This window comes from Mastomys coucha, unplaced genomic scaffold (assembly GCF_008632895.1).
Source record: "Mastomys coucha isolate ucsf_1 unplaced genomic scaffold, UCSF_Mcou_1 pScaffold1, whole genome shotgun sequence".
NCBI lineage: Eukaryota > Metazoa > Chordata > Mammalia > Rodentia > Muridae > Mastomys > Mastomys coucha.
Window position 1 is genome coordinate 15,041,426 of NW_022196891.1, and position 24,033 is coordinate 15,065,458.

General features: G+C 49.2%; 1 protein-coding gene across 1 annotated transcript in view; it reads left to right on the forward strand.

The window, feature by feature from the left end:
* Window positions 1-24,033, forward strand: part of Tfcp2l1 (transcription factor CP2 like 1) — a 55,925-nt gene that overhangs the window by 26,954 nt on the left and 4,938 nt on the right. Inside the window, exons 3-13 of the mRNA XM_031380354.1 lie at window positions 1,030-1,106; window positions 1,605-1,710; window positions 2,774-2,880; window positions 5,469-5,621; window positions 8,451-8,561; window positions 11,386-11,477; window positions 14,175-14,223; window positions 14,306-14,399; window positions 15,437-15,527; window positions 17,578-17,681; window positions 18,300-18,442. Coding sequence (XP_031236214.1) covers window positions 1,030-1,106; window positions 1,605-1,710; window positions 2,774-2,880; window positions 5,469-5,621; window positions 8,451-8,561; window positions 11,386-11,477; window positions 14,175-14,223; window positions 14,306-14,399; window positions 15,437-15,527; window positions 17,578-17,681; window positions 18,300-18,442 — 1,127 coding nt within the window. The remainder of the gene's footprint in view (window positions 1-1,029; window positions 1,107-1,604; window positions 1,711-2,773; window positions 2,881-5,468; window positions 5,622-8,450; window positions 8,562-11,385; window positions 11,478-14,174; window positions 14,224-14,305; window positions 14,400-15,436; window positions 15,528-17,577; window positions 17,682-18,299; window positions 18,443-24,033) is intronic.

Here is a 24,033-nt window from a genome sequence, read left to right on the forward strand (position 1 = left end):
GGCTGCACCTCCACTCCGCAGTTCTGATAGGGATTCTGGGCTGCACCTCCACTCCGCAGTTCTGATAGATGCTTGGGAAGCTGTCCAGCAGTCGCTGTGGCTGCTTTCTTTGTTTTGGGATTAGATTCACATTTTTTTTTAAAAGATTTATTTATTTATTATATGTAAGTACACTGTAGCTGTCTTCAGACACACCAGAAGAGGGCATCAGATCCCATTACAGATGGTTGTGAGCCACCATGTGGTTGCTGGGAATTGAACTCAGGACCTCTGGAAGAGCAGTCAGTGCTCTCCAGCCCCTAGATTCACATTTGTATACATGTGACTTTAGAGTCATCTCCTCTTTGTCTCTGATGTCAGATTGGGAAAGTCTGTCTGTACCAAGCATCTCATAACAGCTGTTCATGTTTAAATAAAGCTCTGAGAAACCGATTGTTTATTTATTCTGAGGCAAGGTCTTACTGTGTAGCCCTAGTTGTCTTGCAGCTCACAGTGATCTGTCTACCTGCCTTTGCCTCCCAAATGCCAGCTTGGCAGGATGAAATTTTGAGTTTTAATTTTTAAGTATTATGTGTATGTGTGTTCTGATTGTGTGTATGTCTATATATCACACATGTGCCTGGTGCCTTCAGAGGCCAGATTCCCTGGAACTGTAGATATAGATGGTTATGAGCCACCCTGTAAGAGCTAGGAATTGAACTGGGGTCCTCTGGAAGAGTACTCAATGCTCCTAACTGCTGAGCCATATCTCTGGCCCTGAGAAGTTGATTTTTTATTTAAACCAGGTTTTAAAAACTATTTCTACTCTGTGTAAAATGGTTACTGTGCAAGCATGTAAACCTGAGTTCTGAACCTCAGAGCCCATGAATAAACTAGATGTGGCTAGGAAGCATAAACAGGAGGGTCAGGAGTTCAAGGTCTACCTGAGCTGCATAGCCAGTCTGAGGCGCGCTCAGGCTACATGAAATCCTGTGTCAGAACAAAATTACAGAAAAAAATGAAAACTGTATTATTGCCTTCCACCCGCAGGTCAGTCCTATGAAATCCGGCTGCTGGAGAATCGGAAGCTAGGAGACTTCCAAGATCTGAACACGAAATATGTGAAGGTGAGCAGGCAAGAGTCCAAATGTGCTAGAGGGGCCTGTGGGGTCTGAATGCCTGGGGCTGGGGCTGGGGCTGGGGCTGGGGGTGGTAGGAAGGAATCCCTGAGCTATATAGTCCCATCCCAGTTTCTGGAGTGCACTGGTCCTGGTGGGGATTAGGTGGGTAGGCAGTGGACCCGGGTGGGGTGGCTTACATTGGTGACGTATGCTCTGGGTTAGATAGAAGCTGTGGCCTAATTTTGCCCTCTATTGAGCCTTCTTACCTGCACATAACAGCATAGTAGTCAGCCACGCATGTGAAGCTGTTCAGGATCCTGGAATCCATGCAAGCATCTACCTTCTTACCATTGTCCATGTTCTTGGGATTCTGAGGAAAGGGAGCCCTAGGGAAAGGACTGGAGAGGAGTGGAAGGTTTTCCCTGGCTGGGGACAGGGATGCATGCTCGTCTTGTGGCCCTGCAGTCCCTACACACAGCCGTCTCCAACATTTACCTTCCACAGAGTATCATCCGAGTTGTTTTTCATGACCGCCGGCTGCAGTACACAGAGTACCAGCAGTTGGAGGGTTGGCGGTGGAGTCGGCCTGGGGACCGCATCCTGGACATTGGTGAGTCTCCTCAGCCAGCACCAACCCTGGATGCTTGGGCCATAGGGAGCTTCTTTGTGGGTGCCACTTGGATTTATGTTCACAGGGAAGCCCAGAATGTTGGCACATACATGCAAGCCCAGTACTGGAGGTACACAGGCAGAAAGACGTGTTGAGGTTGAGGCCATGATGGGCTATAAATAGTGAGTCCATAAATATGAATGTAGATGTAAATATAAATATATAAATTGTTTCTTTCCAAAAGAGGACTGATGAGATGGCTCTGCTGGTAAGAGCAAGCATGAGTTCAGTCCCTAGAACACATACACACACAGGCACATACACACGCACACACGTATATACACATGCACACACTCACATACACATGCACAGAGTGAGAGGCATGAATACCCCCATACACCTATATATGGAAGGAGGAGGGAGGGAGGAAGGAGGGGAGAGGAGGGTAGGGGAAAGGACAGGAAGAAAAGAAGGAAACATTATGAGAACTTTCAGTTCTCAAGCCACTGGCTGCCACCCTCAGTGAACTCTGTAGAAGAATATAGAGCCTTAAAGGGTGAGCAACCCGGCTAGCAAAACTCACTAGGTAGACTACTAGACTATGTTGAGTTTAAAACTCACAGAAATCCACCTGCCTCCGCCTCCTGCATGCAGTGTATGTCACCATGCCCAGTTCATCCAAGGGTTTTGGTAAGTGACTGGGGGAAAAGTGGGCATGTCACAGAGGCTTGAGGGCTCGGGTACTGGCTACCCTCACTTTGCCTACAACCCTTAGCTCTGCTTTGGGATTCGAAAGCTGAGGTGAAGATAGGGCATCCATACCAGCACGTCAGCAAGTCCTTTCAAATAGAAACCAAGGGGAACCCCTCATAAGACAACATAAAGACATCAAACATTTCACAGCAGTTCCAGCCAGGCTGTGTGCTAGCAGAGTTGGGCGGAGCTTTGTTTCCAGACCCGGTGCTGTTTCAAACCACAGCGGAGGAGTTTGGGTCCATACTGGGTCCTTCCCCTCAGTGCTTGGGAGAGGCTGACCACTGTATTTTTGTGTTTGTGTGTGCAGATATTCCACTGTCTGTTGGTATCTTGGACCCCAGGGCCAGCCCAACCCAACTGAATGCCGTGGAGTTTTTGTGGGATCCCTCCAAGAGAGCATCTGCATTCATTCAGGTATGCAAACATGAGAGCTTTGGAGGGCGACCTGCCAGCTAGCTAAGATGGCCTACGGTTGGAGGGAGAGTGGCTGAGGGGGCACAGAGGGTGGGAGGACTTGGGGTCCAGGTCAGGAACGTTGAGGCAAGGACTTGGAATGGTGTGGAGTTTTATGTTTGGGTTCTTTCTGCTTTCAGAGTGCTGAGAGGTTAATTTCTAAGGCTAGGGAGATAGCTCAGTCAGCAAAATGCTCACTGCAAAAGCTTGAGGACCTGAGTTCAGTCCTCCATGCAAGAAAGGCTGGAATGGTGACCGCTGTGTTGGGGAGGTGATAGAGGCTGGAATGGTGACCGCTGTGTTGGGGAGGTGATAGAGGGTAGATCCATCCCTGGGGCTTACTGACCAGTCAGTCAAGCTTCATCGGTGAGTCCCAGGCCAATGAGAGAGCTTGGCCAAGAAAACAAGGTAGACCACATCTAAGGGATCACACTCGAGATTGATCTCTAACATCTATGTGGACACACACACACACACACACACACACACACACACACACACTTCATTTTTAAAAAGTCAGTATTTTGGACGCAAAGGTGCCTGGCACTCTAAACCTGATGACCTGGATTTGATTCTCTGAATCTGGTGAAATGGTGAAAGGTGAACTTACTCCCCAAAGCCTCTGTAACCCTCCACTTGGGCCCCTGGCATGCACACAGCCACCCACATTCACACGCACACAGTGAATAAAAACCAACAAGGTGGTTTCGTTTCTGTTGTTGTTTGTTTGTTTATGAGACAGGGTGTATATGTAGCCCTGGGCTTTCATGGAACGCTGTATGTAAGTGGTTCTCAACCTATAGGCCAAGATATCCTGCATATCAGATATTTACATTATGATTCATCACAGTAGCAAAACTACAGCTATGAAATAGCAGTGAAAATAGTCTGATGGCTGGGGGTCACCATAACATAAAGAACTAAAAGGTCAAGTGTTAGGAAGGTTGAGAACCATTGCTCTATGTAGGCCAGGCTGGCCTCAACTTTACAGAGATCCTCGTGTCTCTGCCTCCTAGGGGCTGGGATAAAAAGTATGTGCCACTATGCCTAGCAAGAACAAAAGATTTTAAAGCCAGTATTTGCTGGATACTTGGAGAGAACATTCTCCCAGCCTATCTAGGTGCTATTGCTGAGTTCATTTTACTGAACCTGTGTGGCTCCTACCTTGAGTTAGTTACATACCATCTGGGGTTCCGATGGCCAAGGGCATGGCCAAGGCCTGCTGTGGTTCTTCACCAGCCTGGCCTTTTCATTGACTGGCTATGTGTTGTTTTTATAAGCTTTCCTTCCCATTTTCTGTGGAGCCTCAAGCTGGCATTGTCTGCCTCAATTTCCTGAGTGCTAGAATTATAAGTGTGTGTTATCATACTTTCTCTTCCCATTGACAGATAAGAAATATGCCAGGTCCAAGAGAATGGCTCGAGGAAAACTAGAGAGAGTAAAATGCTCCCTGTGTACACATGAGGACTTGAGTTTGATCCTCAGCTTGTAAGAGCCACTTGGTCACATCTGCACACACTTGACCCCAGTGCTAAAGAGGTGGAAACAACAGGATTCCTGGGGCTTATCTACCAGCTAGGCTAGCCAAATCTATGAATTCAGTGAGAAACCCTGGCTTAAAAAATTAAGTGGGTCTCGTCAGTCACTGTAGGCTTTTATCCCACGTCTTTAATCCCACCACTCAAGAGGCAGATGGATCTCTGAGTTTGAGATCAGCCTGGTCTGCATAGTGAGTCTCAGGACCACCAGGGCTATCTGTCACAACAACAACAATAGCAACAACAAAGCAAAAAACCTAACAAAACAAACAAACTAACCACCCCCCAAACCAGTAACTACAAAGCAACAACAACAATAAAAGTTGAGTGTGGGGGGCAACTGAAGAAGACACAAATGTCAAAATCTATCTTCTAGGTACACATGTATGCACACACACACATAGGAACACACTGATATAATTTTTAAAAGCAAATAATATTCTCATTGCAAAATTGGTCACATTGGTGTGATTTTTGTATTACAGTAGTACTTAATTTTATATAGCATGCACTTAGAAATATGGAGATGAGTTTGGCATTCTGACTATGGCTCCAGACTTGCTCAGTGACCAGGATGTCAGAGGGCAATAGGGTTGTGTGCTCAGTTGCCCCACAAGTCTGGGATTTATGAAGGGGGAGGTTTCTGGAGGGGTGATGGTGTGATGAAGGGGAGGTTTCTGGATGGGGGTGGGGTGATGGTGTGATGAAGGGGAGGTTTCTGGATGGGGGAGGGGTGATGGTGTGATGAAGGGGAGGTTTCTGGATGAGGTGATGGTAGTTACTATGTTTAGTGGCCTGGAACAATGGTGAGGATTTAGTTGATCAGACACAGCCCCAGAGTAAAGGGACAGAGGTGGGATGATGTGTATGTTCTGTGGCTAGAGGGCAAGGAGGCCTTGACCTGATCGGGTAAGTGGGGAGTTAGAGGAAGCAGGCTTGGTTTTACCTCCTTGGGAAGAGGGAACCCTTAAGGGCATCTACCCAACTTGAGGCCCCACATTCCCCTCACAGGTGCACTGTATCAGCACGGAATTCACCCCCAGGAAGCATGGGGGTGAGAAGGGGGTGCCTTTTCGGGTGCAGATTGACACTTTCAAGCAGAATGAGAATGGGGAATACACGGAGCACCTACACTCCGCCAGCTGCCAGATCAAGGTCTTCAAGGTAGGACGCACTTAACACAGCCACCCCGGTCAAACCTGGTCGAAGGGCCCTGTGCTGAGATTGTAGACCCCGCCGGGTGTGTGGCCTCCTATTAGCTGGGGCCTCTCTCTTGATTCTGGCTTGTGTTCCTGTCCAGCCTTCTCTCGTTCCTCCAAAGTGTTGGGCAGGGGAGTTTCCCATGTCAGTACCAGGTTCTGCGTTTGTAAGAATGACTGGCTTTGCATCTTTTTAGAGTTGTATTTCCCCCAACCCCCAATTCCGAGCATTTCATAGGTATTCATATGTTCTCCCATCTAGTATCTCATTAAACATGAGGGCAAGTGCAGGTGGACCAGCCCTCAGGCAAGTGGATTTTGGATTTTCAGACTAGCCGGGTTTACAATAGTGAGCCAGCCAGGGCAACATGGTGAGTGGAATCCTGTCTCAAACAAAACAAGAACAAAAAGGAAGGAAGCATGAGGTCAAGAGGGGCATTGTTTGGTGGTCTAGCTCAATACCGTTTTTTTCTCTGCATTGGCTGTGTGTGTGTGTGTTTGTGTGTGTGTGTGCTTGCGTGTGTGTCCTGGGGATTGAAATCGATGCTGAGGAATCTTGCCAGGTCGAGACAGGCTTTCTCACTGAACCTGGAACTTTCCAATTCAGCAAGACTAACTGAGCCTCAAGCTCCAGGGATCCTCCTGTCTCTGCCTCCTCAGGACCGTATGGAAGGCATGCGTTGTCACACCTGGCTCTTTAAGTGGGTCTTGTTTCCAGACTCGGCAGGCACTCTGTCTACAAGAGCTCTGCTATTGAGAAATGTCCCCAGCCCTAGTCTAGCTTTCTCTTCAGAAGCGCTGACCTGGCGCTCAGTGATACAGGATTGGCTCTAACATTCAAGGATGTCCTGAGTTCTGTCACATGTACCCGGAACAATAAATTCATCTTCAAGAAAGGAACATCTTCAGAAGCCTGTAGAGCCTCCTCCTGCCCTGACTCACCCTGCAGGCCCTAACTCCTCATCTGGATTGGTTATTTCCTGAAGGTGGGAGCCAGCTTCTTGCTCACAGTCCCCAATGCCCTTAGGGAAAAGGAGGGTGGAGCAGGCCTGCCTCATTCTTACAGCACGAGGCCAGCCCATGACCAGCAGGTTTAACCTGTTCCTGTCCACTTGCAGAGCCCCCTCCTCTCAGGGTCATTTTGTGTGACCAGACTTCATACCTACCCTTCTTCACACCTAGGTGAATTTCAGATAGGGCTATGCTAGAGGGACAGCAGAGTCTTGTTGATCTTCCTGAGCAGTGACTGACAGGAACTAAATGTTTACAGCTATAACCACAGGCCTGGAGGCTGAGCAGTTGAGGCTGCCCCGCAACTGGCTTGGTGCCCCTGAAAGCAAGACTGCCTTCCCTCTGTGTGGCCTACCACTTTGAGTCTATGGCAGGCATGTTACCTATAAACGATTTTTTACTCTCTGTATGTCTGTGTATTGTGTGTATGTGGGGAGGGGATGGGAGTGCACATGTGTAGCATGTGGAGGTCAGAGGTCAATCTTAGGTTCTTCATGAGTCATCTGCCTTATTTTTGAGATAGGTTCTCTTACTGCACCTAGAACTAGCCCATTAGGCTAAAGGATCTACTGGTCAGCTTCCGCATCTCTGGAATTACCAGTGTTTTGCTACCATGCCCTGGCCTTTTTACATGGCTTCAGGGGGATCAAATTTGGGTTCTATTTTTTTTGTTTTGCTTTTCGAGACAGGGTTTCTCTGTGTAGCCTTGGCTGTGTAGCCTGGAACTCACTCTGTAGACCAGGCTGGCCTCGAACTCAGAAATCCACCTGCCTCTTCCTCCCAAGTGCTGGGATTAAAGGCGTGCGCCCGGCCAAATTTGGGTTCTTGATGTGTTGGATTTCTGAAAGACAAAGCCATCCTGTTCTGACCAGCTCTTTGAAAGATGTCGGGTGGAGAGCTTTACTCCACATGCACGTTAGTCCGTGAGCTGGCTTTATTCACCTCACCTATGGCTTCTGAGGCAAGGAAGAGAGGCCTCCAGTGAGCACAGGACTTTAATACTAGTGCAGTGGACTAGGTGTGGCTGTCTGCCCTGGTCTCCTGACGGGTCCTTGGTGCTCACATAGAATACCACGCCTACTGTGTTGGGCCACCCTGAGGGAGGAACCAAAAGGCATCCCCTGAGGTAGGCACACGCAGGGATGCCAGCTCTGTGAGGCCACTAGACCTGAACTAAGTGTTCGTATCTGCACATCAAGGGCTCTGAGTCTTGTACCTGTGCTTGCCAGGCAGGATGGGAGCCATGAGAGGCACCGTGAAGGTGACACAGGAGGGAGGGACTGCACCCTCAGGTCTCTCCCGCCAACCATCCCTGAGCCTCTAGTTTGTGAAGAAGAGATGACGGTCGCTCTGAGGCTGGCACTCGCTGGCACTATCCGTGACTAGAAATAGACTCTGCAGCCTGTTGCATCATCGGTTAGCCTTTGTGGCTGCCATGTCCGGAGGGCTGGGTGTGCTGGGCCTGAGCACAGTGTGGGTCAGAATCCACTCTCCCACCTTTCTGCGGTCTCTGTCAGTTGCCCCAGCACCGGGATAGGATTTATCTTGTCTTGGTTCTCATGGCTCCTTTCAGAAGCAGGTGGCTGCTGGTGGCCATCTTCCTAAGCACTTCCTGCTGAGCTCAGAGATCCCAGGGGGAAAGAAAGCATGTCTCAGAAGCTTCGAAAGCTGTCCTGCCTGTTCTTCGGGCACCAGGTTGAAGTGTGATCCTGCAGGCCTTGGCCTTCTTTCCCCAGCCAATGGCGATTTCTGGCCCACGTGGACCTGTGTTCTGTGCTTGCAGCCCAAGGGAGCTGATCGGAAACAGAAGACCGACCGGGAAAAGATGGAAAAGAGGACCGCTCAGGAGAAGGAGAAGTACCAGCCCTCCTATGAGACCACCATCCTCACTGAGGTGAGCCAGGGCTGAAGCTGAGAGTGGGCCTGGAGCAGGCCATGGGCAAGGTGCACAGTAGTGGGAGATCGGCCATCAGAGAAGGCACGTGGGAGCTTTGTTGAGAGCCCAGTGCACACGTCCCGGAGGCTGCTGGTGGATTATTCTGAGATCACTTTGAGCTCCCTGCTGCCTTTGAATGCTGGTGCTTTTGAAAATGTGAATGAACAGGTGATACGTTCAGTCATGTGGTTCAAAATGTAAAACAGTGCAAACAAAAGGACCTCCCTCATTGACCCATGCCTTGGCTCTCTCTCCTCCACTCTCAGCCTCTCTCTAGGCATGCCTGTGTCTGCACATCAACAATTCATGATGTTCTGCGCTGTGTCCTTTGCAGCTACTGGCTCATTTTGTACATGACTCCTGTCTTCTCCCATCAACAACTTTCTCGTTCCTTGTTCAGCTGTGCAGTGTTCCAGTGGAGGCCTCTTGTAGCCTGAGCACGGCAGGACGGTGCACGAGGTTTCACTCTGCACAGGGTCACTGGCCAGTAGTGTAGGCTCTGGCCTTTGTGTTGTGTTTGTTCTATTGAGATGGGCTCTTCTGTGTATCCCTGGCTGTCCTGGAATTCTCTCTGTAGACCAAACCAGGCTGGCCTCCAACTCAGAGATCCACCTGCCTTCTTGAGTGCTGGGATTAAAAGCATGTGCCACTACGTCCACTAGCATGGATTTTTTAAAAATTCCATGCTAGTGCCTGACAGATGGCTTGTCGGGTAAAAGTGCTTGCTGTATAATAAGCCTGGCAACTGAGTTTGATTCCCCAGCTCCAAAGTGGAAGAAAGAGCTGACTTCTGAGTGCTCTCCTCTGACCTCCGTACACAAGCCATTTCACATGCACATCAGAACACACGCACACACACACATAGACCCCATAAATATTCACATAATAAAATTTTAAAAACCTTGTAAAAATATAATCAAATAATACAAGTAAATTTAAGATTCTGTGTCGGAGCTGGAACCCAGGAACCCACTGAGCTCTACCCCACTCCTAGCTCTGGCTAGTTCTTGTTTGGGCAGATACAGAAACACACGTCTGTTAAGCCTCACACCAAAGGGGCGACCCTCTGCAGCCGCACTCATGGAGGTTCAGGGAACTCCTCGGAAGCCATTAGCAGTTCTCCTGCTTCCTGACACTGGCCATCTGGGTGTCTTTTCTTTTGTTGGCCCGTCCTCTCTCTCTTCCTCCCTCCCTTATGACCTACTCTCCTTTTCCCCTCCCTATCTACTTCCTTTCCTTTCTGTGCAGCCCTGGCTGTCCTCAAACTCAGAGAGATCCTCTGCCTCTACCTTCCAAGTGGTGGGATGAAAGGCTTGTGCCACAACTGCCCAGCCCTGGGTTTTTGTTGTTTGTTGTTGTTTTTAATAGCTATTCCTCATTATGTTAGTGATTTTGACAAGTTGGACTCACTCTAACAGCATATACATATATGACCCAGGGCAGCCATGCAAGGTCGGGCTGTGTTAATAGTGAGACTTGGGTACAGAAATCCAAGAGGGGAAGCTAGGTCCCAGCTGTGGTTATGCCTGTGTTTGTATGAGCTAAGCCACTGTGGAGGAACATTTGCATAAGACAGGGTAAAAGGCTAATGTGGCTTACAAGTATGTACTGGCCCTTTATTTTTTCTAAGGGTGACAGTGGGCAGGGAGCCCCGTACAGGAAGACTTCCGCTTGCTCTCTGCCACAGAGAGACACATGGACTGCATTTCACATTTCACGTAGTTTCATCCCATGCCTGGCCTATGTCTGACTGATGACAGGAGAATCCCCACCTAGTGCTGGATTTCTGATCCTGGCTGAGCCCTAACTTCTCTGTTCTAACCCTGTCCTCCCTGAAAGAAGTGAGGGTGCTGTGGCTGTGCAGGCCTCAGCACAGCCTCTCTATCAGCATGGCTGATAAAAGAATCCGGACTGTGACCTTGGGAGATGCCAGTGCACCCCTTCTATCGGCTCATCAGATTTCCTCCCTTGGTAGGACTTAGCATCAACAAATTCCAGCCCACACTCACAATGGTTAAATATTTACCAGCCTGGCATTTGGTGGGGGATAGTCAGTCTTTAGGAATGCTTCAGACTGGCTCTCTCCAAGCAGAGTCACTGCCTCAGAGGGGAGAAGAAATGCAGGCGTGGGGCGCTCCCTTTCCCTAGAAGTCATGTTCTCTCTCCAACACCCGCAACTGGTCTCTTCATTTTTGCTTGTGCATTGGAATGTCCAGCAGAGGAAGGCTCACATCATGTGTGTGTCTGTCTTTTGGAGCCCACATGGGTACTAAAATGGAGTAACTGGGAGGATCTAGTCTTGGAAGAGTTCTAGGACCTTCTTCTACCTGCTCCAGCCCTCCCTGCCTGCAGTTTTCTCACCCAATGGCATGGGTTTTAGCCCTGCATTTTACTATTTTCTTTTTCTTTAGGAGACGTCTCTCCTGTGTAGTGCATATTTAAGCATATTTGACCAGTTAGTTTGAGGACTTTGGCATTCTACCCTTTCACCTTTGGTTTGACTATCAGGGAGCTCAAAGGAGTGGTCCATTTCATGGTTTGCCTGATCCAGGATGACTTCCTGAATTCTAGGTCTTTTCTGTCATGGTAGGTGACCCTAGTAGTCCGACTGGCATGGCTCCTCATGAGCACTTAGTCACTGTGAGCTCTCTGCTGGCACAACAGGGTCTTAGTCATCAGAGCTCACGAATGCTTGCTCAGAAGGGCCTGAGGACTGTGGGTTGTCTCTTAGGGTTATTCCAAGATCACTGTTGCATTACACTGCCTGTGTCTCTTCCCATAGTGCTCTCCGTGGCCTGACGTACCCTACCAAGTGAACAGCACCCCGTCCCCAAGCTACAATGGCTCTCCCAACAGCTTTGGCCTCCGTGAAGGGTATGTCTAACCTTCCTCTCCTCCGGGTCCTGGCATACAGTGGGGGTAGTCCTTTTTTGGCCTTCCTTCATGCCATGGCCTGGCATCTGTTTGGGTTTTAGTGTGGCTGACTGGTATAGCAATCACAGCCATGTTTGTTTATTTCTCTCTAGCTCCCCATGCTGAGGGCCTGGTACATGCTAGGCAAGAACTCTACTACTGAGCTACGTCCTCAACTCTTATATTTTACTTTAGGATTTGTTTTGGGTTTTTTGTTTTGAGACAGGGTTTCTTTGTAACTTTGACTGTCCTGGAACTCATTTTGTAGAGCAGGCTAGCCTCAAACTCAGAGATCTGCCTGCTTTTTGCCTCTCTGCGTGCTGGGATTAAAGGCATATGCCACCACCACCCAGATAGCTTTGAGTTTTTAAGGCAGGGATGTATACAGCCCAGGCTGACCTTGAACTTGGGTTAGCTCAGGCTGGCCTTGAACTAACAATCCTACTTTTTCAACCTCTTGCATGCTGGGGTTATAGGTGTATGCTATCACACCTGACATCTGTGTATGTGTGTGTGTGTGTGTGTGTGTGTGTGTGTGTGTGTGTGTGCTCTTTTCTATATACTTCCATAAGTAGCAACAACTCTGTAAGACTTTACCTTGCAGACCAGTGTTTAACTGAGGTAGGCACTGCCTAGCTGAGGCATCTGGAAGGCCTTCCTTGGTCTTCTGTCCTCTTATGTGCCCTTCCTGAAGGGACTGTCCAGGTAGGAGTCTCCACCCTGGGTTTCAGTGTTGTAGCAGCAAAGCTAGTCTTGCTGAATCTTGGCTGGCTCTGCAGATCGGTCTTGTGGCCCCAAGGACATGGATCGTTGCCGGCATCCTAGGCAGACCCTAACCGGCAGACCGCGTGCAGACCGAGGCTCTTGCTGTCTCTGTGGTGACTCTGCAGTGATGTCCTGCACTGAGTAGAGGAGAACTCCAGCCAGCAGGTGCAGGACCTCTGCTTGGAGCCTCTGCTCTGCAGTCAGTCTGTAAGAAAAACCAGAGTTGGGTGATAGGAGAGGAAACGCTGAGTTTGACCTTCGGCACCTAGTATGGTGGTGTGGTGGCATCTGTAACTCCAGCATTTTGAAGGTAGAGGAAGAGGATTAGCAGTTCCTCGTTATGTAGCAGCTTCAAGGTCAGCTCAAAGAAGGTCTGTGTGAACTTGATTTCACCATTGTGAAATGTCGTCTCATGAGTATAGAGTAAAGAAAAGGGTCCTTTAGATCAGGCAGGCCTGCTCTTTAATGTCTGCCTTTAGGGAAACACCTTCCCTAACGTCCCTAAGCCCTGCTTTGCCAGATGCAGAAGGGGCTTGGGGGTTCACAGGGCACAAGGAAGGATGTGTCTGTGCTGGGATGAGGGTCATCTCTGCAAGGGTCTCTCTATGTGTATAAGAATGTATGGGTGCGCATGCGTGTGCATGCGGAAGCCAGGAGTTGATGTCAGACATCTTTGTCATTCTCTACTTTACTCTCTGAGTCAGGGCCTCTCACTGGAGCTCACTGATTTGGTGAGACTGGCTGGCTAGTGCTCTCCGGTGAAGCTTTTGTCTCACATCCCAGTGCTGGGATCAGAGGCATGGCCTACGGCACCAGTCTTTTGTTTGTTTGTTTGTTTGTTTGTTTGTTTTTATGTGGGTGTTAGGTGTAGGGCATGCTGGCAGGGCAAGCATTCCTGTACCTTCCTATTGGGAAAACCCAGGTCAACCTGTGGCTTCACCACAGTGGCCTTACATGCCTGTCTGGCTAGGACTTGGTGGATGGATGACTTTGGTTCAGCTGCGGCTTCCTAGGTGCTGAATTACTAGAAGGAGCATGGCTTGTGCTCTGGTCGGCTTGTCCTTTCCTTAGGCTGGAACTTGGTGGGTATTTAGTCATTCGCTTTCTTGCACTGGACCAAAAACACTTCACAATAAATAACTTAAGGAAGGACTTATGTCAGCTCTCAATTACAGGAGATACAGTCTGTGGCTGTGAAGAAGCCACGGCAGGTGGGGCTAGCAGCATCTGCTCACTTTGTATCTGTAGTTAGGACGCTGGCTGTGAGGAAGCCTCAGCAGATGGGGCTAGCAGCAGCGGCTCACTTTGTATCTGTAGTTAGGACGCTGGCAGATGGGGCTAGCAGCAGCGGCTCACTTTGTATCTGAAGTTAGGAAGCTGGTGCTCAGCTCACTTCCTCCTTTTTATTCAGTCTTGGACCCCAGCCTATGGGATGGTGCTGCCCACTGCTATGGGATGGTGCTGCCCACTCTTAGGGTGGGTCTTCTCACCTTGATTAATTGGATGTAGAAACTCCCTCCCAGACATGCTCAGAGGTTTGTTTTCATGGTGACTGTAAGTCCAGTCAAAGTGGACCCTCACAAGGGTGAGGCTCCACCGTGCAGCACAGGATCCAGACAAAGCAGACAAGCCCTTACTGGCTGTTGCTGAAGACTACACAGATAGAGGTAGTGGTGTTGCTTGGTGCAGTGTGGCCCATCTAAACCTCCTGTGCAGCAAGTGGTGCAGAAGACAGTCATCGTGAGAGGTTGGCCCTAACTTACGTTTGTGACTGATTCAGGAAGTCCTGCAGGACTTATTTAGAGCAGGTCACATACCTGCTGGAATGTAGGTTCTGGAACCTTCCTCCCCTAGAAGCCCTCATGCTCATCAGCTGTCCCTTTTCCATTACAGTAACAGCTCACCTAATCACCCAGTGGAGCCCTTACCTCTGGGGAGTGATGTAAGTATGCATGGGTATTGGTGGGCCGGTGGTCCCTCCGGCTCTGTGGCCACTTTTGAACCTCTCTTTCTCTCATCTGCAGCAACTGCTCCCATCAGCCTCTATCCAGGATGCCCAGCAGTGGCTGCACCGCAACCGCTTCTCACAGTTCTGCTGGCTCTTTGCCAGCTTCTCAGGTGAGTGAGTGTTGTGCATTAGGCTTGGAATCTGTAGGTGTCCTGGCTTGCTCGTGGTCCCACGGGCCTATGGCTGTGTCCAGGGGAACCCTCAGTGAGGTGGGTGTCACAGAATGACCAGGGAAGCAATGAGGGAGCTCACGAGGGGCAGTGATCTGGATTCTGGCAGGATATTGGCTATACCAACCTTTCTGGATTAAGGCTGGAGCTCAGATAGTAGACTGCATGCTGAGCATTTAGGAGACCCCCTGTTCTATTCCCCAGCACTGCATAAACTGGGTAGAGTGCACTTAGGTAGAAGAGTGGGAAGTTAGTTCTAGGTTACCTCAGCTGTGTGGTTTAAGACCACCCTGGGTGACAGGAAACCATGTCTCAAAGAAAAGGGAAGGTGGGGATTTGGAGCCATTGTGTCTGCGGCTACTTCTAACAAGTCATGAGGGGTGAGGGGAAGAGGGAGAGAAGGGAAGAGGAGGGGATGGGAAGTAGGGAGGGTCGAGGATTGGAGTCCCTTGGAGAGAGTGCTTTGGAGCACTAAGGTCTGGGGGACTAGCTCTCTAAAGATTCCACACTGGTGGCCTTCCTCTGCCCCTTCAAATGGGGTGCTAGGTCTGTCCGTGGCTGTCTCTTGGGAGACTGATGTTTTGCCTCTTTAAGTTTGTGCCGGTTGGTCCCCAGGGTGTATTTGGATTGTCAACGTCCAGTGATCTGAGTGCTTCTGCACAGAGACATATACATGTTGATAAAGTCTGTGCAGATAGAACATTGCTGATGAAGAGGACAGGGGGGTAGGCAGTCAGACAGAGGTGGGCTGGGGGCGGGGATGGACTTACCTTCTCTTTACTTGTGAGCACACTGTCTCTTAGCTTCTGACATTGTATGGCTGTGATCTGCTAGGACTGTTTATCTGAATGCCATTCTCTCTGTGGGAGGTCTGGTGCCCACTGAGGGTGAGGCTGGCCCATCTTTGTCCCCCAGCCCTGCGGGGGGATTGGCAGGTATTTGCCTGTAATGAGTGGTGCATGCATGTCTCTGCTTAGGTGCTGACCTCCTGAAAATGTCCAGAGATGATTTGGTTCAGGTCTGTGGCCCTGCAGATGGGATTCGGCTCTTCAATGCCATCAAAGGCAGGTAGGTGTAGTTTCTTAGAGAAGCCAACCAAAGACTGTGGCTACTAGGCTGGCTGTGTATAGCAAGAACCCACACCTTAGCCTCTTGAACTGTGAGTAGCCCGCTGGTGGGACTAGGTGATGGAAGCCTTCTTTCAAGATGGAGGCAAATGCTGGAGGAGGTGCCAGGAGGTGGAACAGTGAATGAGGTGCCACCTCAGTATCCGGCTGCAGTAGCCCTTGCTTGAAATATCTTAGCATTAGTGACTTTTCTTGTCACCGTGACAAAATGCCCAAGCCAGATTACAAAAGAAAGGTTTATTTGGGCTCATGGATTGAAGGTACAGTGTCACACACATCCTGACATCTCAAAGGATGGACCAGACCGGGGCCCCTTGGGGATGAAGAAAGAACAGATGCATGTGCAAGAAAGCTGGGTTCAGAGAGAATGGGCTCTCTGGTGGAAAGACCTCAGCATTCTAGAGGCTTAGTGTGTTTATTAGAGTGGTACAGGGAAGTGAGATTATGGCACGCAGCTGAACAAGGCTTAGTGCATACAGGTAAACAAGAAAGAAGCTTTACAGTATACATACAGCTGAACAAGGACGCAGATCAGCTAATCTTTGTAAGAGCAGTCTTTAGGCCGCAAATATCCAGGGTGGGTAGAGCCATGGTAGACGTTTTCTGAACCCACTATCATTAATTAAACATGGACTCTGTTTTAGTCAGGGTTTCTATTCATTCCTACATAAAACATCGTGACCAAGAAGCAAGTTGGGGAGGAAAGGGTTTATTCAGCTTACACCTCCACATTGCTGTTGATCACCAAAGGAAGTCAGGACTGGAACTCAAATCAAGCAGGTCAGGAAGCAGGAGCTGACGAAGAGGCCATGGAGGGATGTTCCTTACTGGCTTGCTTAGCTCACTTTCTTATAGAACCCAAGACTACCAGCCCAGGGATGGCACCACCCACAAGGGGCCCTCCTACCCTTGATCACTAATTGAGAAAATGCCTTACAGCTGGATCTCATGGAGGCATTTCCTGAAGGGAGACTCCTTTCTCTGTCATAACTCCAGCTTATGTCAAATTGACACACAAAACCATCTAAAACTTCTGAGCCTCACTCAATGGCAAGGCTTTGACATTTCCCATGGGTTTGACCCTAGGGCCCTTGACATAGCCAAGTCATGTCCATGGCACACATGTCAGGGCTTCCCCCGACTCTCTACAGTACCTCATCATGATAGGAAGTCATGGCTGCAATAGTGGGAGGTGTCTGGTCATGTTGCGTCTTTTAAGTCAGGAAGCAGGAAGGATGCTGGGGATTTGGATTACTCCATTCTTCATGAAGACCCCAGTTCATGAGATAGCACTGCGTGCATTTGGGGTGGGTCTTTTTATTCAGTTACCCTGTCTAGAAACTCCCTACCTCACAGAAGTTTGTCTCCTAGGTGATTCTAGATCATCAATTAATATTAACCACCACAGCCGCCCTCTCCTCCATTGGACCCAGAGCCTGTGGATCTTGGCCTTTAGTCACTAGCCCAGACTCTGGACACTTGCAGAGTCCAGGCTGGCAGCTCTGACTCCCCAGGGACTGGGCATGGCCTTGAAAATACAGTGCAGTTTTCAGGGCCGTGCTGTCTGACAGAATTCTCCACCTCCATGGAAATGAAATATTCGATGACAGTCATTCCAGAAATCTCTGGCCATGTGGGACTCTGTACTGGGGCACTAGAGTTAACATCACAGTAGACCCAGTTTTGAAGTTTTGAACTTTTCATTTTTTCTGGTGCTGAGACTAGAACCCAGAGCCTTGTATGCCAAGTGCTGAGCTGCTCCTGAGCCTCGAGGACACAGGAGACAGTACGGTGGGTTGTAGAGTGAGATAGCACAGTGCAGGGTGAATCCCAGATTTGTCTCCTAGGAGCTGTGCAATGAGAAAGAAGCCATTGCTCCTCTGAACATCAGTTTCCCTATATGTGGAATGGAGGAGATGAGCCTTGTGCGAGGGACTCTATGCCAAGTTCTTTCTCTGTCTTTTCTCTCTCCCCGCCCCTCTCTCTGCAAGGAATGTGAGGCCGAAGATGACCATCTATGTCTGTCAGGAGCTGGAGCAGAACCAAGTACCCCTGCCACAGAAGCAGGATGACAATGGGGACAACAGCCTGTGTGGTGAGTGGAACAGAGCCTCAGCCTGACCCCTGAGCTCAATTTCTGTTCTCAGTGTTTCAGTTACTGTTCTCATTGCTGTGACAAAATACCTGACACCCTCGATGGCAACTTAGGAAGGGAGGGTTTCTCACAAAGCTAAACTCACAGTCTGATGGTATAGTTCATGGAGACAGGGAAGACATGGCAGCAGGAGTTCGAGGCAGCTGCTCACTGAATAGAAAGTGAGGAAGCAGAGAGCGATGAATACTGGAGCAATTGTCTTTAAATATCTCTCTGCCACCAGAAGAAAGGTGACTTAGCGCCTCCCACCGTGCAGGGTGCACACCAGGCACCACATCTGAACCAGGGCTCCTCAGGGTCCTCCTCTTCCCCTAGCTGGGTGCCTGTTTGGGCCCAGGAATCTGTATATGTGACCAAGAGAGATGAAAACAGCTAACCTATGTTTACCTGTCAGTGGGCTTTACCAGCCTTCTTAGCTTGGCAGGCATCCATGGTTCAGAGCATGAGCATCCTTACATGTAAGCCGTTGGCTTCTCAGAATGGGGTTAGAAACACATAGACAGGTTCTTGTTAATTTAATGGCCCCTTAAAAGAAGGCACTTGCCCCTCTCCCTACAGTGTACCATGCTATCTTCTTGGAAGAGCTGACAACCCTGGAGCTGACTGAGAAGATTGCCAGCCTGTACAGCATTCCCCCACAGCACATCCACCGGGTCTATCGACAGGGTCCTGCTGGTATCCATGTGGTGGTAAGCAATGAGGTGAGCTGGCCTGGCCCTCAGGAAGAGCCCCAGATACCCACTCAGGAGCATCCTTTACCGGGTCAGGGTGTCTCTGTTTTCTATGCATGTTGCCTGCTTAAAGCTGAAACCCTACTGACTGCCTGGGATGCAAGGGAAAGTTCTCGCCACTGCTGAGTCGATGTTCTGTGGCTTTTCCTGGAAAAATATGAACAAATGTCTTCTTAGGGTGTCAACAACAGTCTTAAGTAACAATTCTAAAACTGATCAATTTATTAGGTTTACTAACAGGAGCATAGATGACCCCCAAACAGCCATATCACTGAAAGTCTGTCCCCCTAGCTCCATAGATGGAGTCTCTTTTCATTTACCTTCCAAACTAGTTACTTAAACTTGGAGGGGAGGTGTGCAGACTCTGCTGGAGTCCCATCCGAGGGGCCAAGAACCCTCCTCATGCCCCCTTCCCGCTATCGGGGACTGGCCTCAAGCCCTATAATTACAGACATTTTTATTACATCTACTTATTTATTTATTAATTTACTTACTTGCTTTACTTACTTAGTGGGGTGGTAGGGGGTGAGTGGCTACAAGGGAACTAATGCACACAGAGATTAGAGGACAGACTGAAGGACTAAGTCCTCTCCTTCCTCCATGTGGGACTAAGGGGTCAGACTTGGGGCAAGCCCCTTTACTTAGCCCCTTGGCCCCACAGGCTCTCTCTTGAGGGTCTCTGGTGAGTAATCATAGCTGCTGTGTCTAAGGTGCTAGTGGTTGTCACACTCAGAGGACAGCCTTCCGCAAGTGTCCTTGACTGGGTGCTCTCTGGGCACATGCAGTCTGAAGAATGGGCCACCCACCAAGTAGGAATCATGTCCTGAGGGGCCGCTGTGACCCGTGGGAGACACTAGCAAGGCCTCCCTGAGTGATGAAGGTGTGTGCCTCTGAGTTTGCACAGCCCAGTGGAAGGTGGAAACAGGAAGTGACGGGGCCTTGCCAGAGCCTTGCTCCAGTCCCGTGAGGAGTCATGTGTGGAGCAGACTAGCCCATGACGGAACAGATGATCTTAGGCTTGTTTGGTCCCGGGTCTTCCTTCTGCTGACACTTCCAGCTAACAGAAATGTGTCTTTGGTGTTGTACTGGTCAGTGCTCTGGCACTGTAAGGAGTATCTGGGGTCATGAAAGGTTCAGTCTGGGGAGAGAGAGGCTCAGTAAAGTGCTCGCCTTGAAAGTATGCGCACCTGAGCTCAGTGTCCTGAGCCGAAGTCTAAAGCTGCCTGTGGTGGTAAGCCGCAGTGCAGTCCCAGTGCTGGAGAGATAGAAACTATCCCGGTAGGAGAGCAGCTGAGCAAATTGTTCTCACTATGGCCAAGAAGAAGCAAGGGAGTGGGTGTGGGACACTAAGGTCCCAATAGCCCCTTCGCTACTAACTAACCTTGGTGACCTAACTTCTTTTTGTTGGCCCAACCTCTTAAAAGTTCCGCATCTCAGTAGCACAGAGGCCAAGACCGAACATTCAGCATAGGGGCCTTTGAGAGACACTCCATATCCAGACCATAGTCACATAGCCACTATGTCCTGGCCGCTACTCCTGTTTACATCTATATGTATATAGCCCACATGTATTATACATATGATATTCATATATATATGTATGTATACATACACATATATGTATACACACCCATACATACATATGTATATATATGTATGTGTACACACACACACATATATATATGTGTACACACACACACACACATGCACACACACACGCACGCACCTGCTAGTATCCCATGTCATACATAGGAAACTGATGCACAGAGATGCTGAGTAAGTTGCCCAAAGATGCTCCAGCTGATATGGAGTGAAGCTAAGGTAGAAACCCAGATGAACCAATTATTGGAGAGCTGAACCAGTAAGAGATCCAACCTCTTGAGAAATGTGAGCTATGGTTTTGTTTGTTTGTTTGGTTGGTTTTGTGACAATCTCCTATGAAACCTGAAATTCAGTTATGTAGATCAGGCTGGCCTTGACCTTGCTACAGTCCTCTGCTTGCCTCTGTCTCCCAAGTGCCAGGATTAGAGGAGTATGCAACGAGCCCAGCTCAAAGAAGTTACATTACACTTCCTTGTTCTGCTCGGGTTTGTTTTATGACAGTGCTTCAGTGTAAAATCCAGACTGGCCCAGAACTCACTATGTAGACCAGGCTAGGCTTAATCGTATTATAGTCATCTTGCTCCTGCCTTGTGAGTATTGGAACTACAGGCATGTACCATCAGGTCTAGCTTAAAGTAGCTCCCATTTCACAGAAAATGATAATGAGACCAGAAATGCCTACCTCTAGGGCTAAGATTACCTAGGAGGGTGAAAAGGCCCAAGTGGTAGACCACTTTAATGGACTAGAAGGCATGTCACTCTGTACCTCAAGGAAGATCTGTAGCCCAGGCTGGCCTTGATAACCTTGACTTTCTGATCCCCCCCACCCCCACCATGCTGGGATGACATCACTGTACCATACCTGCTCTGTGCTGTGTTGGAGACAGACTCCAGAGCTTTGTACATGCTAGCTAAGCAGGCACCGGAGCCACAGCCTCAGACCCCTGAGGTTTCTTTTGGTGAAGACAAAAACCATGACTGTTTCTTGCAGCAACTTCCCAGGTCCCTGAGGAAGTCCCTCCCCCACTTGCCCTGTGCCCTCCACAGCAGGCAGTTAAGCAAGTGAAGCAGCAGGGAACAGACCTCAAAGGCCACCCTGGCTAAGTAGGCCATTCTCATTCCCCAAGTCTCCTTCCCACTCAACCCCAGTCGGTTTGGAAACCTTCAGCTCTGACTGAATTACTCAGAGTGCTGGAGGCAGCCTGGCCAGCAAGGAGCCGGCCCCTGGGGTGCAAGGGCACTCAATTAAACAAGGGAGTTACTGATTAAGCCCTTGTGGGCCCCGCTTAGGGCTTTTTATGCCCAAGTGGCTGGGCGGCCAAGAGTCCGAGCTGGAGCAGGCTGAGGTATAGAATAAATGTACTTCATGCACCATTAGGCCCTGCGGGGAGGGGTCCGGGTCGACAGGTGGATGCATTTGTAAGATTTGAGGCAGTAGTCCAGAGCAGGCAATAAAATGTGGGTTCCTTTTTTTTTTTTTAAATAAGGAGATTTGCTACCCTGTAGGTTTTGGCATGCATGTATATATATATATATATATATATATATATATATATATATATATATATCATTTATAATATATTATAATTTTAATAAACATATATTAAAATATATGTTTATTATATATAAACATATATATATATATTTTAACTGTTTCTGAATTGTGTGTATTGTGAAATGTAGCATATACATGCAAAGATTCTGTAAAACTAATGTACATTATGTTTTTAAAACTTACTTTACTTGTGTGTGTACTTGTCTATGTGTGTGTGCATACAGTGTGTGTGTGTGTGTGTGGAAATCATAGGACACTGTGAGTGGGTTTTGTGAATGAAACTTGTACCTGCAGGGCTCGCCTGACAAGTGCTTTTAGCCGCTGAGCTGCTGAGCTGCCTCACTGCCCTGACTTGACCCAGGTCACTAGACTATGATGGTTATAGGCCTCTTTGTAGGCTGGGGTATCACCTTTGGCCCTGGCTTGTCCATGTGCATTTTATACTAATCATTTCCTCTTCTCTCCTAGCATGCTTAGGGGTGGGGTCACACGTGTGTGTGCTCGTGGAGACTGGGATAGCCCTGGCCGTGTTCCTCAGGCACTTTCCACCATGGCTTTTAAGATCTCTTCCCGTCCTAGAGCTGGCCGTGTAGACTGTGATGGCTGGTCAGAGAGCCTCAGCAGTTCATATAGACTGTGATTGATGGCTGGTCAGAGAGCCTCAGCAGTTCTCTTGTCTCTCCGTGCCCAGCACTGGGGTTACAAGCCACAGCATCAGGCCTATTTGGTTTGTTTGTTTCTTAACCTGAGTTCTAGGGATCAAACTTGGCTCTTCATGCCTGCAAAGCAAGCATGTCTCAGCTAGCTATCTCCTCAGCCCAGTAGCCCGTTGTAGGTGTGGAGTAGCCATGCGCTCTCTCCGTGCTCCCCTGTTGTAAGTGTAGACTAGCCATCCGTTCTCCGTGCTCCCCTGTTCTATGTGTGGACTAGCCATGTGTTCTCTCCGTGCTCCCCTGTAGTAGGTGTGGAGTAGCCATGCGTTCTCTCCGTGCTCCCCTGTTGTAAGTGTGGACTAGCATGCATTCTCTCCGTGCTCCCCTGTTGTAGGTGTAGACTAGCCATCTGTTCTCCGTGCTTCCCTGTTCTATGTGTGGACTAGCCATGCATTCTCTCCGTGCTCCCCTGTTCTATGTGTGGACTAGCATGCATTCTCTCCGTGCTCCCCTGTTGTAAGTGTGGACTATCATGCATTCTCTCCATGCTCCCCTGTTGTAGGTGTGGACTAGCCATGTGTTCTCTCCGTGCTCCCCTGTTGTAAGTGTAGACTAGCCATCCGTTCTCCGTGCTCCCCTGTTCTATGTGTGGACTAGCCATGCATTCTCCGTGCTCCCCTGTTGTAAGTGTGGACTAGCCATGCATTCCCTCTGTGCTCCTCTTTTTACTCTACCATATGTTTTGATTCACAAATATGTGAGTATGTGCAGCCAGGGTCCCCGTACCTCTGGGTGGTTAGATCCCAGTTGACTCACACTCCTGCTTCTGAGAATGCCAAAGATGCTATGAGCTTCGTGTGATCACACTGCTACTCCCAGTGTCCTTCTGCTGTCTTGAGGGTGCACATGTGATGGGGTTTGGCTAGGGCACAGGCCTTGCAGGAGAGCTCGAGGGGTGACCTCCATTCAGAGCATGATGTTTTCTAGAGATTTATCACCTGCAGAGGTGCTAGTTCCCATTGTTCACCCCACTTACGTTGTTATCATCAGGATGCCCCATTTTACAGATGGAGCCAGAAACAAAAATTTTCCTGTGGTCAGTGTTTGCAAATCATAGTGCGCACTTAGGAGTGGCTCTACGCTGTCTTTCCTCATCACGCAGGGCTAGCAGTTCCTTTCTGTGCAGTCCCTGTAAAGCCACTGATACACACGTTTTCTTTTCAAGACAGGGTTTCTCTGTGTAGCCCTGGCTGTCCTGGAACTCACTCTGTAGACCAGGCTGGCCTCGAACTCAGAAATCCACCTGCCTCTGCCCCCCCAAGTGCTGGGACTAAAGGTGTGCGCCACCACTGCCCGGCCACACACATCTATTAATCACTGTTAATTAATTCCCACCCATCCCTTCCTCCAGCAAAGCTCCACCTCCTAAGGGTTCCTCCACTTTCCCATGGTACCACTGGCTCTGCTTCAAAGACATTGGCCCAGGGAGCACATTTGCATTGTATTTAGGCAATGTGTTTTAGAACATGTAGGTGAGGACATCACTATGGAGGCACCCTGGCTTACAGGCCCTCAAACCTGGATGGTATAGTCACTGAGCATAGATAGCATCAGTGCACTTAGTGGACTGGAGTGTGAGGGGACACTCTAAAAGAGTAGCACAAAGGTTGATGTGTCACATGTGTAAGTCAGCAGTGGATTCATTTAGGGTCACTGCCAAGTAGTGTGTACTGTGGGTCATCGGTACCATC